Source organism: Magnolia sinica, chromosome 4 (assembly GCF_029962835.1).
Source record: "Magnolia sinica isolate HGM2019 chromosome 4, MsV1, whole genome shotgun sequence".
Taxonomy (NCBI): Eukaryota; Viridiplantae; Streptophyta; class Magnoliopsida; order Magnoliales; family Magnoliaceae; genus Magnolia; species Magnolia sinica.
The window spans coordinates 93,456,316-93,473,519 of NC_080576.1; the positions used below are offsets into that span (position 1 = coordinate 93,456,316).

The window sequence follows — 17,204 nt, forward strand, 5'->3', positions numbered from 1 at the left end:
CTACTATCAGATTCTGAGTGTTTTGCGATGGAACTGATGAAATGAGGATTTAGTTTTGTTGGGAAAAACAGGTTTAGGTTTTTCCTGGTTTGTTCAATATTTTCATTACTTAGTTCTACCTAACCAATGTTTATTTTGGAACAGTAAATTGTAATGATAATGAAACCATGCAATGTTACTACAGATCTGGTTCTTGACATTGTGATGCACCTGGAGAGAGTGGAATGGCAGAGTTTTCTTGGGTGCCATTAAAATAAATCTATTTCTGATCATACAATCCTGTTTCGTGATGTGAGTAGGCAACAGGTGGATAACTTAAGGATCATTGTTAGATGGTTTGAAATAATGTCGGACCCAAAAATCAACCAACTCAGAAAAGAAAAACGATGGGGATTCGAATGAGAGAGAAGGATGTGAGCACTGTCACAGGGAGATTTGGATGCAAGGCCAGTTGCCTTCCAAAGACTTACCCTGGCTTACCCCTATGCGTCGGCCTGTTCATTTGTGGGATGACATGGCAGAAAGGGTGGAAAGGAAACTTTCATGATGTAAGAGAAGATTCTTGTCCTTGAGAGGGCGGATAATTCTCATCAATTTAGCCTGGTTGAACTTGCCTCTTTTTTTTTCTTTTTCTTTTTTTATAATTTACGTCTCTGCTCAAAATGCCTGGTGCATGTAATTCAAAGATTGGAAAGAATTCAAAGGGAGTTCCTATGGAAAGGTGTTGGCAATAATATCTTTTGGAATGGGGAGAAGTTTGCAAGCCATTTGGGTTAATCTCCCATAGCTGCATGTACTTATCCACAAAGTACAATGGCTTGTAATGGTTGTGGACGCTTACATGGTATAACATATAGGCTGACAAACATCATTTGGGTTAATCTCCCACAGCTGCATGTATGTCATCAACAAAAATGGAAAACAAAGAGTAAAAAATCGGAATTCAAGTGCATGGGAAAGTGTACATACCCAATGGAGCCAACAGTAGACTGGGAAAAGGATTTCCAGCAATCTAGTAGATTCTAGGATGACAGAAAGAAAAGAAACTCCCTGAATAAGGAGGGAATGTAGATGAATGCAAGAACCTTCTAGAAGAAAAACCCACTAGCAAACTTACAAGAATCACTTTTCTAAACAAGAGTATAAAAGAAAATACCCAAAAAATTTATATTCACACAAAAAAAATCTAGTAGTGATCCATGCATATGAATCTCCCATTTGATACATCAGTAGGAGGCATGCTATAGAGAAATGGCTCTAGCCTACCATTTCTTCTGCTTCTACATATCATCTCCCCTAACATGGGCCCTCCCAGTGCAGTTTCTATCATCCAGCCAGTGCAATTTTCTGTCCATCGCATCTACGGTTACAATCCATGATCAACTAAGCCTTATACCAACATTTAGAATCACTATCATCATCTAAGCCTTATCCAAATCTTCTTCACATAATACAATTGCAATTAGTAAAGGAAAAAAATAGAAAGGCAGAGTTAGTGAGCTGTTTGGGAAAGCAAAGATTTTCACAGATGCAGCTGGCTGATGAGATACCACAGATTGAGGAATCTATTAAGGTAGAGTTAGTGAGCTGTTTGGAAAAGCAGAGATTTTTATATGCAATTATATATATAATCAATTGCTTAGATTCAAGCTTGTGACTTGAGAACAGTTGGCTGCACAATTAGTTGGTTTTATTTGGGCCTACATATGACACATACAATTTCTGAGTGCATCTATATCAGCTTGTCTTCTTCTCTTTTTTCTTTTTCTTTTTTAGTTTTTAATTGGTACAATCCTGTGATATAGAAGAAGAAACTAACCTGTGTTCCCTTCTCAAGTAAGTGAATTGCAAAAGATGAGACCCTACACTGAATCTTAATACAGGGCTGCATGAAGATATAGAACATGAACCATTAGCAAAAAACATAAATTTCTCTTTCTTTTCGGCAAACTTATCTACTACCTAAACAATTTTAATGATTTTCTTTTACATGTCAATATTACCTTTACAAACTGATATTTGGTGCCAAAAACATAAATCCCCAAAATCCCAAACATGTACCAAATTCAATTTTCCATACCACTCAAACTGACAAGAAAACACAAGCACTTTGCAAGATGTATACAGAACAGTAAGGGCCTGTTTGGTTTTCCATAATACAGGTAAATTGCTGTAAATCACTGTAAAAAAGTAATTATTACATTCTTTCACCTGTTTGGAAACGAGTGAGTAATTTCACCAGGAAACCGGTCCAAAAATGTTGACTTAAATTTGTGGGCCCCACCATAATGTATATAATATATCCGTGTCGTCCATCTGTTTTATTAGAATATTTTGAGGCTTTATCCGAAAAAATTAGGAAGATCTAATGTTCAATTGGCCCACATGAAAGGAAACAATGGACTTAATTTGTCCACCGTTGAAAGTTGATTCTTTTATTAGGCCCACGTTGAGGTTTATTCACCATCTAACCTGTTCATAGGGTCACATGGACATGGATAAGTGAAAAATATAAATATAAGCCTGATCTAAAATTTCTAAGGGCCTCAACAAGTTTTTAATGGTAGGCATTTAATTCTCATAATTTCGTGTGGTGTGGTCCACTTGACCTTTGGATTTGCCTAATTTTTGGGCTCATGCCTTAAATTCATTTGGCATAATGAATGGGCGGTGTGGATAAGCCACACACATTATGGTGGGCCCCATATTTATTTTACAAATTCTTCAATTTGAGTGCTGAAAAAGTAACCAGTCAAGTCAGCATCGGGAAAGATGAAGGTAGATGAAGGTAATTACCTTGGTAAATAATGATTACTCATTTACAACATAACTACACTTGAGCCAGAAAACCAAACAGGCCCTAAGAATATATGAAGCATATGGCATATTTGAAGGAATAACAAAACAAACCTGTAGGGAGTATCACCACCAAATTTCTTCTGATTGACATAACTTGAAAGAAGTTTTATGTAACCACCACCACATTTGATTTCCTGCTCAAATTTTATATAGTATTGGAGAAGCTGAACTACGGTATCTGTGGGAACATGGAAAAATGCCTAGCATCAGTATGCATTTGAATACTTGTATATAGTTTCCCCAGTAAGAATCACCTCGGAGCATACGAGTTGGGGACTAGAATATTCTAGAAATATGAAGCTGGTATGCCATACTCATCAGCTCTAAAATTGACATGATAATAGTTGTATAGATATAGATAGTCTAGCATTCAAGCAATATAAAGAACTTGAAAGCAAATGATAGTTTAAAATATTGCACAGAAAAATTGATAGTAGATAAGTCAGCAAAGGGGATGAATATCAGGGACTTGATGATAATGGCCACTTGTGGACTACTAATTTAGTTTGCAAGACAACAAGAAAATGAGAAATGGCTCCCTTGGGCCAAAAACAAAGTGATTTTTCCATTCACATGTTGCAACCAAGGCTAAATAGCAGAATTATTGACTTGAAGTGGGAGTAGCACATGTTTAGAAGGATAGAACAACTAAGAGTCTCAGACTCTCAGTATTACAGTTAACGTCAGTTCACATATTGCAAGGAAGGCTCAAAATAGCAGAATGTATTGTAAGAATGCATTGTGATACACCCATGGGGCAATATGATAAAAATGTTTGATAAAATTAAATTGTGCTGGTATTGGTAATGTATTGCAAAAAAAATTGTATGGTGTTCAAATGATAATTTGAACCCTGACTATTTTCAATATCAACAATGCTTTGAGTACAAACTTCTTGTAATGAGAAAAGAAGTCCAAATCTGAGTATCTGCATCAGTGTAACATAAACTCAAGGAATAACCTAACACTTAAAATGACAGACAGTGTTGGCTTACTTGTGCAAAGTGCTCAAAAATTCTCTACAACAATGACCAAAAACAAATAGAGATTAGGTGACATCCAAAAGCCATATGAGAAAGCACTGGAACAATCAACAAAATGGCAATGGGTTGCAACTTGCAAGGAAAACAAAATTGCAGAACAAAAGTAAATGAACTGAAAAACTTGAAGACCATTTCTTCCAAAAACTAGTGTACCTGCTGTTTTAGGCACAGTTTTACCAAAGAGGCCCATGACAACACGACCTGCAAGAGATTAGACGATCATTATTATGGCCTAGAGAGACAGGATGCAGCAATCGTTTGCAAGTATCTGCAAGAGAGAGTTTAAAATGGTTGACATGTAAATGAACTATGTTTTGTTGGAGTTGTAACATCTAAGGGCCTGTTTGGATGCCTGTAACTTTTCTAAAATGTAAGTAAGTCACAGGTGACTTTGTTACAGTTAAAATCTTACAAGCGCTGGAGTTGTTTTTCAAGTTACCTGTAACTAAGTTACAGGTAACTGTTGAAAATTTTGAAATGAAAATCGTTGGGAAGAATCGCACCTGCATCCGTTTCCCTCTCTCAAGTCTCCTTCTCCCTCTCTCAGTCTACTTCTCCCTCTCCCATCGAGCTTCCGCAAGGTACGAACCCCTTTTCTCTCTTTTGTGTTTTCCTTTCTTTCCTTTCCTTTTTTTTTTTTCCATCTTCTGCGTTGACGGAGGCAGTTTGGTGAGGTGGCGTGGATAACGCAGATGATCTGTGGGGCCCACCATATTGTATTTGTTTTATCCATGCCATCCATCCATTCTTTTGGATCGTTTTAGGGCCAAAAAAATGAAGGATATCTAAATCTCAGGTGGACCACACCACCGAAAACAATAATGATTAAAAGTCCACCATTAAAAAACTACTAGGGCCCACTGTAATGTTTGTTTCACATCCAAGCTGTTGATTAGGTCATAAAACCTGGATGAAGGGAACAAAACAAATATCAGTTTGATCGAAAACATTGGTAGCCCACCAAAAGTTTTTAATGGTGGGTGTTCAATCAACATTGTTTCCAGTGATGTGGTCCACCCAAAATTTTAATGTACCTTATTTTTGGGCTGATGAATTAAAATTTTCCGGAATAATGGATAGATATGACTTAAAATTTTCTGGAATAATGGATAGATGGTATGGATGAAACAAATACATCATAGTGGGCCCACATAACACGTCACATAGCCTTCATGACTTCTGTTGTTTTTTTTTTTTTTTTTGGGTATTGATCCGAGGATCTGGGTCTATTGATATTGTTGTAATGAATTTCTTTTTCATGTTCTTCTTTTCTTTTTCTTTTTAAAAATGAGGATCTATTTTTCAGTTTCCATTTGTGGGTTCTGATGATTTAAGATTGATGTTCTTGTTTCTTACCATTTCTTGGGTAAGGAATGATAGGATTGTTGTTATTTGTTATTTGTTTTTTACTTTCTTTCCCTTAAAGCATTGTAAACATATCTTGTTAAGAAAATGAAAATTTTTGCTTGGATATGTTACCTCAAGTTTTTTGCCCACATTACTAGCATTTTGAAAACATGGGCCCACTTTTATGGCTCTCCTACTGATTAGTTTAGCCTAAGAATCAGCCAAACCATTCATTTACATGGGCTTAATAAAATGGAATAATTTTATCCCGATCTTTTTTATGTGTCAATCTGATTTTTCAACGATTCTCTATTTCAACTCTATCTAGTGTGAATATCCAACTTATTACTTGTAACAAAATTACAAGTTATCCAAACACAAAAACAAAATTATCTGCAAGAAAGTTACAACTTACATCCAAACAGGATTACCTTACATGTAACTTTCTTACAACTTAGAAAAGTTACAGGCATCCAAACAGGCCCTAAAATCAGGAAAAATAGAGCAAATCACTCTTCAACCAAACTGTTTTATTGAGAAAATTGGGAAAACCAGAGCCCGAATAGGTATCCGAGTTGCAGCATCTACCATAGGCTGATCGATTTGGTGCTCTTGCTGGCGCTTTCCGGGATGGAGCTCGCTCTGACCCTGACATCTCTTGTTCAGAGATTGGGATCGGGAGAAGGAACCGTGAACCGATGGCGAAAACGAGATGGATTTTGGTGATCCAGGGCTGGGAAGAGTTGAGAGTCCATGGATTGAGGTGATGTATAGGGATTTGGGAAGAAGATGGAGGGAAATTGGGTTGAATCTAGGGTTAGGGCTTGGTAGATTTGAATGATTTGAGAAAGGGGTTGGTGGGAGAGAGCGAACGCAGACCTCCGTGTTGAAATGGGGTAATATAGAAAGAGAATAGCCAACCGCGAGAATGAAATACACCTCGCGCACAACCAATGCAAAAGGAGCTTAAAATCTGCAGATTTCTCCCAAAATCCTCTGTAACTCTTCTCGTAATCAAACGACAGAGCTTTCGCACAACCACTGGAGCACGATTAAGCTGAAATCGAACCAGAGAGCTCGGAATAGCGAGATTCACATCAAGAATCCACCATTGAAGCTCCGTTTGAGCTGAAATCGAATATGCGAGAGCAGAACCGACGAAACGGGACTTTAGAACCTCGAAAATCTCGTCCGTTTTCTCAAAATGTCGCTTCTAGAAGCTCCGAATCCGCCATTAAGTCTCGAAGCGGAACTGCATTGAGCTGAAATCGTTGCGGGTGTCTTGTCGGAGACGAGAGAGATGAAAACCGGCAAGAAAATACGGAGACTTGTTGATTTTGAGAGAGAGAGAGAGAGAGAGATAGGGAGCGTTTCAAAGAGGGGCCGGGCTCCGGTGGTACCGCTGCCACCGTAAGCTTACGGTGGTCCCAGTCAAACGTGGGGCCAGTAGTGTTTTTTGTTCCTGAGAATCCAATCCGTCCATGAGATGGGTCATATCAGAAAACCTCGAAATTCCTAAAATCTTCCCTGTAAAAAATTCATATGGGCCACCGAACAGGTAGCATAATGAGATGGAACTCTCACCATTTATTAGAGTGAGAGGCCCACTCTTTTGTTTATAATCAAGACCGTACATCAACCTGCTTTGAAACTCAAGTGGGCCCTTTGCAATTCAATGATGTCCTTTTCCTCTGGCTGGTTCCCTTTCATGGGGTCCATCTTAGTATTTTCTCATAATGATTTTGGGGTACATGAATATTATAAAGTTATTTATTGGATGGATATATTGGATGGCAGGAATACCAACTTAGGCAGTAGGATAGGCTTTTGGCCTTAGCTGCTTACCAACCCAAGCAAAAGGCTAGATTTTTAGCATAAGTTGCTGCCAACCAAGGCAAAACGATATACTTTTGGCCTCAGTTACTTAGCAACTGAGGCAAAAGGTAAACATTTGGCCTCAATTTCTCACCAACCGAGGTAAAAGGGTAGTCTTTTAACCTTAATTACTCACCAACCGAGGTAAAAGAGCAGACTTTTGGCTTCAGTTGCTCACCAACCATAGCAAAAGGACAAACATTTGGCCTCAGTTTCTCACCAACCAAGGCAAAATAGTAGACTTTTAGCCTCGGTTACTCACCAACCGAGGCAAAAATGCAGACTTTTAACCTTGATTGCTCACCAAACGAGGCAAAATGGCAAACTTTTAACCTCAATTGCTCACCAACAGAGGCAAAAGGACAGACTTTTGACCTCAATTGCTCACCAACCAAGGCAAAAGGGAAGACTTTTAGCCTCGGTTGCTCACCAACCGACGCAAAATGGCAGACTTTTAGCCTTAGTTTCTCACCAATCGAAGTAAAAGAACAGACTTTTAACCTCAATTTCTTACCAACCAAGGTAAAAGGGCAGACTTTTAACCTCAGTTGCTCACCAACTGAAGAAAAAGGGCAGACTTTTGACCTCAATTGCTCACCAATTGATGCAAAAGGACTGAACTTTGGCTTCAGTTTCTCACCAATCAAGGGAAAAAATAAACTTTTAACCTCAGTTCCTTAACAACCAAGGCTAAAAAGCACATTTAGCCTCATTTTTTTGAATGAGGCTAAAAAATTAAGGGTAAATGCCTTCTTTCTCGTAGTGACGTCTCCTCAACATTCGTTGCAAAGTTGCTTTGTACGACATCATGAATGGATCACCTTAACTTAGAGCCCAGATCTCCTCCATTCGTAAGTTGATCCTCCTCAAGTTCCATTATTGGTAAAGTAATGTATTTGGGTTCAAAGCCCTACGAGCTCTAGGTCCAGAGGATCTGCAAATTCCTTCTTATATTAAAACTTTCCAAGGCCAGTTCCATGGCATTCAAGTTGAGAGAAATAAATTGAACAAGTATGGTCATCCACTATTGGGATGTACTATATATTAAACCAAAATTGGGGTTATCTACCAAAAACTGCGATCATGCTAAAACTAGAGGTGGGCATCGAGCCAAGTCGAGTCGAGGTTGGCCAAGCTCGGCTTGGCTTGTCCATGATGTACTCGAGTTCGAGCTTGGCCTCGAGCTCAACATTGAAGCTTGGCTTGTTTGCCAAAGCTGTCGAGTCGAGTTCGAGTCGAGTCGAGTTTACCTCGAGTCGAGCTCGAGCTTGAGCTTATTGGGTGAGAGAGTAATGGATTCTGTTCTTGATCCTCCTCAAATTCAAAAATCTTAGGAGAATCAAAGCAAAACCCGATGAAAAAACCAAACAAAGCTTCAAATTATATGAGGAAACCTGTAAGAACCGATCTGTTCTTGATCTTCTTCCATCAACAGAAATCCAAGTACTAAAAAAGAAACAGAGCATGACACAGATTAGAAATCCAAGTAAAGAGCTCTAGCCAATCAAATCATTAGATTTCCTTGAAGCTCTAACAAATCTGAGAAGAATTCATCTCGGATTTCTTAGGTTTCTCACCCAAGAAGTAGATCTCAAGAGATTGAAATCATACTATTGTGAAGCTGAAATGAAAACTAGTGGTGGTGATGGTCCGGGTGGGTGTGCGGCTGGCAGCGGTTAGAGAAAAAGAAGAAAGGGAAAGGGAAATGGGGTGTGTGCGGTCGGGTAGAAACTCCAGGGTTTTTTTTTTGTTTTCTTTTTTTTTAAAGTTCAAACTTAAAACTTATATTAATATAATATATATATATTATATAATATATAATATTTAATATATTTATTAATCGAGTCAAGTCGAGCTCAAGTTCGAGCTTCGAGTCGAGTCGAGTTGAAATGCCCCCTGGTCGAACTCGGCTTGAACTTAACTCGAGCTTCAAATAATTAGCTTGGCTCGGCTCAAATTGGCCATTCAAGCCGAGTCAATTCGAGCTGACTCGAGCCAAGTCGAGTGAGTTTTTCAAGCTAGCTCGACTCGTGAACAACCCTAGCTAAAACTCCAAAATTACGTGTGTGGCCCACCACAAATTTGGAATGCCCTGATCACTAATGTGTTCATTCATCTGATAGTTCATATCTCATGGATGGATTAGATGGTGTGTGTGTGTGTGTGTGTGTGTGTGTGTGTGTGTGTGTGGTGGGCACCACGTAATTTAAAAGTTTTATAGAGGTTGTCTCATCTCAATCGTACCTGTTTTATGTCCCACCTATATTTTGGATCGGCTAGATTTTTGGACTCCAGCCCTAGAATTAGGGAGCGCATTCTATGGACTAAGTGGATGTAGTCCTTACACCTAGGTACGTTCCATACACAACGCACATGGCTATCAACATGTCGAGCTAGGTTGAGCTTTATGTTGTCCAATGACAGGACAAAATCCTCTCGGGTAGCCCAACCCAAGTAATGTCAAAAATATTAAAAGCATTGCTCATGTGATGTACAGTGGGTCGCGGACAATTTCATGGCCAAGATGGATCAGAAAAGGCTCGGTCGACAATAGAAGTGATCCGAACCGTCGGACTTTAGATCGAGCGTATCTCACAATCCAAAATGAGTTATCGGGCGTAAAATATATGATTTTGAGGTAGAACGAGCTAGTTTAGCCAACCAACTATGCTTTGTCGAGTTGCATAAGCCAGATTTGCGAAATACCCCTGGATCGACGGTCGTTTCCTTATTTTAATTCTGCTTTTACTATAAATAGTAAGTTTTAGTTTAATTATAACTCTTCTTCCGTTGGGCTTTAGGAGGTGCGTCCAACGTGAAAAGAGCTTAGAATAATTAGGTGAACAGCTTGGTGAAGCCAAATAAGACACTTACTATTTTTGGCTGAAAACCGTGTACTAGTAGACATCACAACCTTCTATAAATAGTAAGTTTACTATTTATAGTAAGTTGCAAATTCTAGGAGTTTTAGTTGTAGTTTGCTTCTGATATCTCTCGGTATTCCTATTTAAAGGGTTGTAAATTCATTTATTTCATTCATTAATCAATTTCGAATTTTATAGAATTTTATTTCTATTTTTCTTGCTTTCTTTCTCATGGATTTGAGAAGCTTATGTGAGGAGTCTAAAGAAGTTCTGTGGATTCGGAACAGTTATCCTCTTGAGGGAGGCGGTGCTCTACCTCATCATGTTCATCCCTACGTCATCATGACTAATTCAAATGATGGTTTAAGTGCCATGACTAGCCTGCTCGCCCTATAACCATTTGCACTTGTCAAATGCACATGTTGAATGTGTATAAATAAAATTCAGACTTTAAAACTCATAATAAAATTCTCAAATTATTTTAGCCAAAAGCAAAATATTTAAATGGAAAAATTGCAACCCCAGTTAAAGTCAATAAAACCTGTGTGAATATAAAGCATAAAGCATGGTGGACCCATAGAACTTGGTGATATATACACCAATCTGCTTCCCTGTGCTGCATGTTGTGCGTTTTTAAAATGCCAAACCGAACCATCCTCACATCCGCTGTTGAAACACTTGGGTCAAGCCATGACCATGCAGCCCGCCTTGGTGCATTTGTGGTATATCGACTCTGGTCAGTTTAGGTAGGTCTTTTTAGAGAATTTTACAGTAAATGACCCATATCCAAATCTCAGGTGGACCACACCAGATATGAATGTGGTATATACACCAATCTGCTTCCCTGTGCTGCATGTTGTGCGTTTTTAAAATGCCAAACCGAACCATCCTCACATACGCTGTTGAAACACTTGGGTCAAGCCATGACCATGCAGCCCACCTTGGTGTATTTGTGGTATATCGACTCTGGTCGGTTTAGGTAGGTCTTTTTAGAGAATTTTACAGTAAATGACCCATATCCAAATCTCAGGTGAACCACACCAGACATGAATGAAGGGAAAGCGCATGAGCTTGATCCAAATCTTGTGGCCCATTATTTTATTTTAAATTCAGACTTTAAAACTCATAATAAAATTCTCAAATTATTTTAGGCAGAAGCAAAATATTTAAATGGAAAAATTGCAACCCCAGTTAAAGTCAATAAAACCTGTGTGAATATAAAGCATAAATCATGGTGGACCCATAGAACTTGGTGATATATACACCAATCTGCTTCCCTGTGCTGCATGTTGTGCGTTTTTAAAATGCAACCGAACCATCCTCACATACGCTGTTGAAACACTTGGGTCAAGCCATGACCATGCAGCCCACCTTGGTGTATTTATGGTATATCGACTCTGGTTGGTTTAGGTAGGTCTTTTTAGAGAATTTTACAGTGAATGACCCATATCCAAATCTCAGGTGGACCACACCAGACATGAATGAAGGGAAAGCGCATGAGTTTGATCCAAATCTTGTGGCCCATTATTTTATTTTAAATTCAGACTTTTAAACTCGTAATAAAATTCTCAAATTATTTTAGGCAAAAGCAAATTATTTAAATGGAAAAATTGCAACCCCAGTTAAAGTCAATAAAACCTGTGTGAATATAAAGCATAAATCATGGTGGACCCATAGAACTTGGTGATATATACACCAATCTACTTCCCTGTGCTGCATGTTGTGCGTTTTTAAAATGCCAAACCGAACCATCCTCACATCCGCTGTTGAAACACTTGGGTCAAAGCCATGACCATGCAGCCCACCTTGGTGTATTTGTGGTATATCGACTCTGGTCGGTTTAGGTAGGTCTTTTTAGAGAATTTTACAGTAAATGACCCATATCCAAATCTCAGGTGGACCACACCAGACATGAATGAAGGGAAAGCGCATGAGCTTGATCCAAATCTTGTGGCCCATTATTTTATTATATTTTATTTTTTTCCTTTAATGGTGGGCGTTCAATCACCGTTGTGTCCGTCTGAGATTTGGATCTGCCTCACTGTTGTGCAATGGAGACGGGGAGTCGGAATGGCGACGAGGCGGATCGCCTTTGGAGTGGTGAGTCCGAAGACATCGTTCATGTCAAGCTCGGACGGTTTCATGCCGTCGGGCAATGTCCAGTTGAAGCAATGGATTAGCTGGGCAACGGCTAGCTCCAATGCGTAGAGGCCCAGCTGCATTCCAGGGCAAGATCGACGGCCAGATCCGAACGGTATCAGCTCAAAGTAATTGCCTTTGAAATCGACGGCGCCTTCTTTGGCGAACCTCGACGGCTTGAACACCTCGGCGTCCTTCCATGCTGTCTTGTCCCGTCCGATGGCCCACACGTTAACAGTCACGCGTGTTCCGGCAGGGATGAAGTATCCAGCAATCTCGCTGTCCTCGGCAGTCTCGTGGAGGAGGAGAGGGATAGGTGGGTGGAGACGTAGTGTTTCCTTCATGGCACATTTTAGATATGATAGCTTCTCTAGGTCGCTCCCGTGCACCATCCTGTCCAAGCCCACTACCTCAGCCAGCTCCTGTTGCACCTTTTTGAGCTCATCTGGGCGCTTCATCATCTCTGTCATGGCCCACTCGATTGCCGAAGCGACAGTTTCGGTTCCTCCGAACATTACATCCTGATGACATTCAATGCATTAGCACACGGCAAAAAAACAAAAAACGAAAATACATTTGAGTGTTTTCAAGGTAACGGAAATGAAATATTTCAGGTGAAGCAGATTATCTAGTGTTGGATTTTATTTTATTTTTTCAGTTGGTGGGGCATCACAAATCAACGGCTTGAATTGTTCAGATCAATAGCCTTTAGATCCGATAATTATGGACGTGAAGAGGGCCCCACGATGGTTGATCGTACACATAAACGGATGAAAAGGTTACACGCTTCCACACTCACACGTGCGTGGTATCTAGAATGAAATGAAAAGAAAAGTATCCAGGCAAAATGGTAAAGCATGGCAAGGTTGGTGAGGTGGCGAGACAAGATTTTCAGCTGTGGGAGATAAAAATCTAGAAAGGATTAGTTTTATATTTCATCCGAACCATCCAAGTTGGGATTCAAATCTTCTCAAGGGTGACGCAGGGATGAACGTGATGAGGATAACTACTCAGGATCCACGGAGCTTCTCTGGACTCCTCACAGAGACTTCTCGAATCCACAAGGAAAGAAAGTAGAAAATAGAAATAAATTCTAAGAAATTTGAAATTGATTAACTGATAAATAAAAACAAGTTCACAACCCTTTAAGTAGGGGTACCGAGCAATGGGAAAGAAATCGAAATCAAACTACAACTCAAACTCCTAGAATCCGCGACTTACTATAAATAATAAACTTACTATTTATATATGGTCATGATGTCTACTAGTGCTCAAGGTTTTCAGCCAAAAATAGTAAGTGTCCTATTTGGCTTCACCAAACTGTTCTCCTAATTGCTCTTTTCACGTTGGGCGCAATTCCTAAAGCCCGAAGATGAAGAGTTATAATCAAACTAAAACTTACTATTTATATTAAAAATGAAATTAAAACAGGGAAATGACCGTGGATTCAGGGGTTTTTCGCAATTCCGGGCTGCGCAACCCGGCGTAGCAGGGTTGGTTGGCTAAAGTAGCTCGTTCTACCCCAAAATCATATATTTTACGTCAGGTAACTCATTCCGGATTGCGAGATACGCCCGATCTAAGGTCTGACGGTCCGGATCACTTCTGTCATCGACCAGGTCTTTTCGGATCCATCTTGGCCATGAAACTGTCTGCGACCCGCTCTACATCAAAGGGCCACGAGGAATAGATTATTATCTCAATCAAACTGATTGTGACCTTGATATGGACGGTTAGAATATAAAAAATGTTGATGGTCTAGATAAAAATTAATTGACGTCCAGTATCGTCAGTAAGTGATCATCACCAAAAGTCCAACAACGGTGGGACCCACTAGATGGGCGGTCTGGATTTTACATTTAAGTGGGGTTCAAGAAATGAATAGTACCATGATGATGGCCTTGATGTTATCTCTAGTGAGCTTCAAGGTAGCCTCAAGATCGTCTGCTGGGGCTTTATCATCGCCACCCTCGGCGAGGTAAGCCAGCAGATCATCAACCATATCAGTATCTTCCTCACCATCCTCGCAGCCCATCTTCCGCTTCTTCATGTGATCGTCGATGATCCTGTCGATGAAGCTATCGAGCGTCTGCCGAGCATTGATCATTCTCTTGTTAAGGCCTTGTGGGTCAATACAGCTGAGCCAAGGGATGAAATCACCTATATTGAAAGCACCCATGAGCATTGAGAATTCTTGCAAGATGCTCACAAGTTTATCTTGGCCTTCATGAGAGGTGGACCCGAAAGCGGCCCGATATATTATATTACGGGTGAGAGAGAACACTTGCTCGCCGATATCGACGTCTGAGCCAGCCTTATCGGTGATGGCTCGGATGGTCGAATCGACTTCATCACGGACCGATGCCCATGACTCGGCCCGCTTGCGGCTGAAGAGCTTCATAACACACAGCTTACGCATCTGGCGCCAGAACGGGCCGTAGTGGGCGAAGGCCATGTCAGCACGATCGTAGGTTAGGTATTTGACAGCGATCGTGGCAGGGCGATTTGAAAAGAGGCTGTCTTGGACTTGAAGGACTTGGCGGGCCATCTCAGGCGTCGATACGGTGACGGTGTGGAGAAATCCTAGCCGGAGATGGAATAGGCCACCGTAGCGTTGAGCCAGCTTTGCTAGGCCACGGTGGGTCAGCTGGTCCATCATCAGCATGTTGCCAATGATGGGAAGTGGAGGTGGACCAGGTGGGAATGGAAGGTTACGACGCTTTGATAGGAAGATCCTGAAAAGCACAAGCAATGGAAGGAGGAATAACAATAACAAAGGAATCTGTTGTAGAGGAGAAGTAGAAGAATCCATGCTCTCTCTCTCTCTCTCTCTCTCTCTCTTACTAGTCTCGTATTTGCTATGTGAGGGACGGTTGTGATGGGGTTTTTATACACACGTTTGGGACAGTTTTCTCAAAAAGTGGGGCCAAAGATATTTCAAGAATACTGAGGATGGACTATATTTACACATATTTCTATGACATTTTAGACCCATTTTTTGTTTGGGTGTCGTTACTTAGTTTATGTTTTTGGTCTTTTTTATTCACAAAATGGAAAGTGGATGTATGGATATCAATGAGGGTAGGTGTAGATATTAATTCAGTGTACTAGATGAGTTATATATTAATTCAGTGTACTAGATACAGATGGAAATAAAATAAACTGTATTTTTTGTGTTTTCTTTTCATGTATTTTAATTTCAGTTTAGGATTTGAGATTTTTACCACAGTTAATCTCACCTTTTATCCACATCTTTTCCAAAGGCTCGCAAACTTTACTTTCCAAGGCTAAACAATTCTATACGGACACTATTTGTGGATGAGAAATACCCTTGTTCTATACATCTAGCTATGGATTATAACCATAGCAAGGCTGGCTGGTACAAACCGGTTGCTGGCCCGAGATTTTCTACCTCAAGTGGTGATAGACCACATTGAAGGAGAAGGCTTCTGCCCGTTCTCCTTGGATGACCGACAGATCTGGTTAAAGTCCAGCAATGGTGAATTCAGCATTGCCTCTGCCTGGTGCTGCTCTCGGCTGAATGGGGCGACTATCGCATGGTCCAAATGGGTCTGGCACCCAATTCTCCCACCTAAAATCTCTCTACTATCCTGGAAAGTCATCAAGAAAGCGATCCCCATTGATGCTAGAACGCAGGCTAAAGGAATCTCATTAGCGTCCAAGTGCTCCTACTTCCCTCTGCCCCAAACTTCGAGTATTGAATCCATCAAGCACGTCTTCTCGACAAGTGAGCTAGCTCCTAAAGTTTGAGACCACTTTGGTGTTCCTTTTGGCATCCCCTCTCGACGGCAGCTCTTGGCGGTTGGGGGGGCCTCCTCGCGGTGGGCTATTGCGTCTAGGAAAGACCGTCTATTTACCCTCAGGGGCATTACTCCATCCCTTATTTTTTGGGAGATATGGTTGGCCAGAAACGTTGCCCGCATGGATGGGGTGAGGGTCTCGCCTCTAAAGGTTATCTCCAAAGTGATCCACTGGAAACATAGGCTCGTGCCCCTTGTCCCCCTCCCACCTGCAGTTCGTCGGTCCTCTGCCTCGGCCTTGGACAGCTTGGGCCTCATTGGGAATGTTACAATCCCAACGCAGGTCAGTACAGTCAAATGGACTCGTCCTCCTCCTGGGTGGATTAAAGTGAATGTGGACGGTTCGGCCTTGGGCAACCTGGGAAGCTCTAGAGGTAGCGGAGTAGGTAGGAGTAGCGATGGGAATTTCATATTTACCTTCTTCTCGAGTTACAATTTGAGAAGGGCTGTCGCTTTGCAGAGATTTCGGATTCAGCAAAGTGGAGTTGGTAAGCGACTCCAAGGCTGTAATTGATTCATTAAACAAGCAGGGGGTCAACTCTTGAGCCTTATGGTATTGGTGGGCCAGAATCAAAGCCCTCTTGACTAGCATGGAAGTCTCAATCTCCTACTCCCCCAGAGAGGCAAACGCGGTGGCTGATGGGCTGGCTCGTAGGGGTAGTAACTATCAGACCCACTATCTTTTCCAATCTATATCGAAGCTTCCCACCCTCATCAAAGGCCTTCTTTCTCTAGATAAGCTAGGCCTAGGCTACTTGCGTGAGTTGTAGAAGGCATTGTCACCTCATGTTCATTTGTGGGCCTGCTTCTCCTTTTTTGCCAACAGGCCCAATCATACAGTGTACAACTCATTTTTGTTATATATATGAATAGAAAGTTTTTACCAAAAAAAAAAACCGTAGCAACGCTGTAGCCATTAGCCATCGTTTCATAAGATTCGTAGCCATTAGTTCTAATCTGTAGCCATCACTTCTGTAGTTAAAAGTACATACAACTACAGATAATTCAACGAGGCTAACATGAAATTCAACGAACCTCAAAGGAAATTGAGTGAGGCAAATATGAAATTCAATGAGCCTCAAAGAAAATTGAGTGAGGAAAACATAGAATTCAACAAGCCTCAAAAGAAATTGAGCGAAGCTAACATGAAATTCAATGAGCCTCAAGGGAAATTGAGCAAGGCAAACATGAAATTCAACGAGCCTCTAAGGAAATTAAGTGAGGCAAACATGGAATTCAATGACCCTTAGAGCCTG

General features: G+C 40.7%; 1 protein-coding gene across 1 annotated transcript; it reads right to left on the bottom strand.

Annotated features, from left to right (window-relative positions):
• Positions 1-11,973: 11,973 nt before the first annotated feature.
• LOC131243393 (cytochrome P450 84A1-like) lies at positions 11,974-14,963 on the bottom strand. Its single transcript, XM_058242729.1, has 2 exons — positions 14,016-14,963; positions 11,974-12,648 (listed from the first exon to the last, which is right to left on the bottom strand). Exons 1-2 carry the CDS (start codon positions 14,937-14,939, stop codon positions 11,989-11,991), a joined length of 1,584 nt encoding a protein of 527 aa, XP_058098712.1. The 5' UTR covers positions 14,940-14,963; the 3' UTR covers positions 11,974-11,988.
• Positions 14,964-17,204: the final 2,241 nt, after the last annotated feature.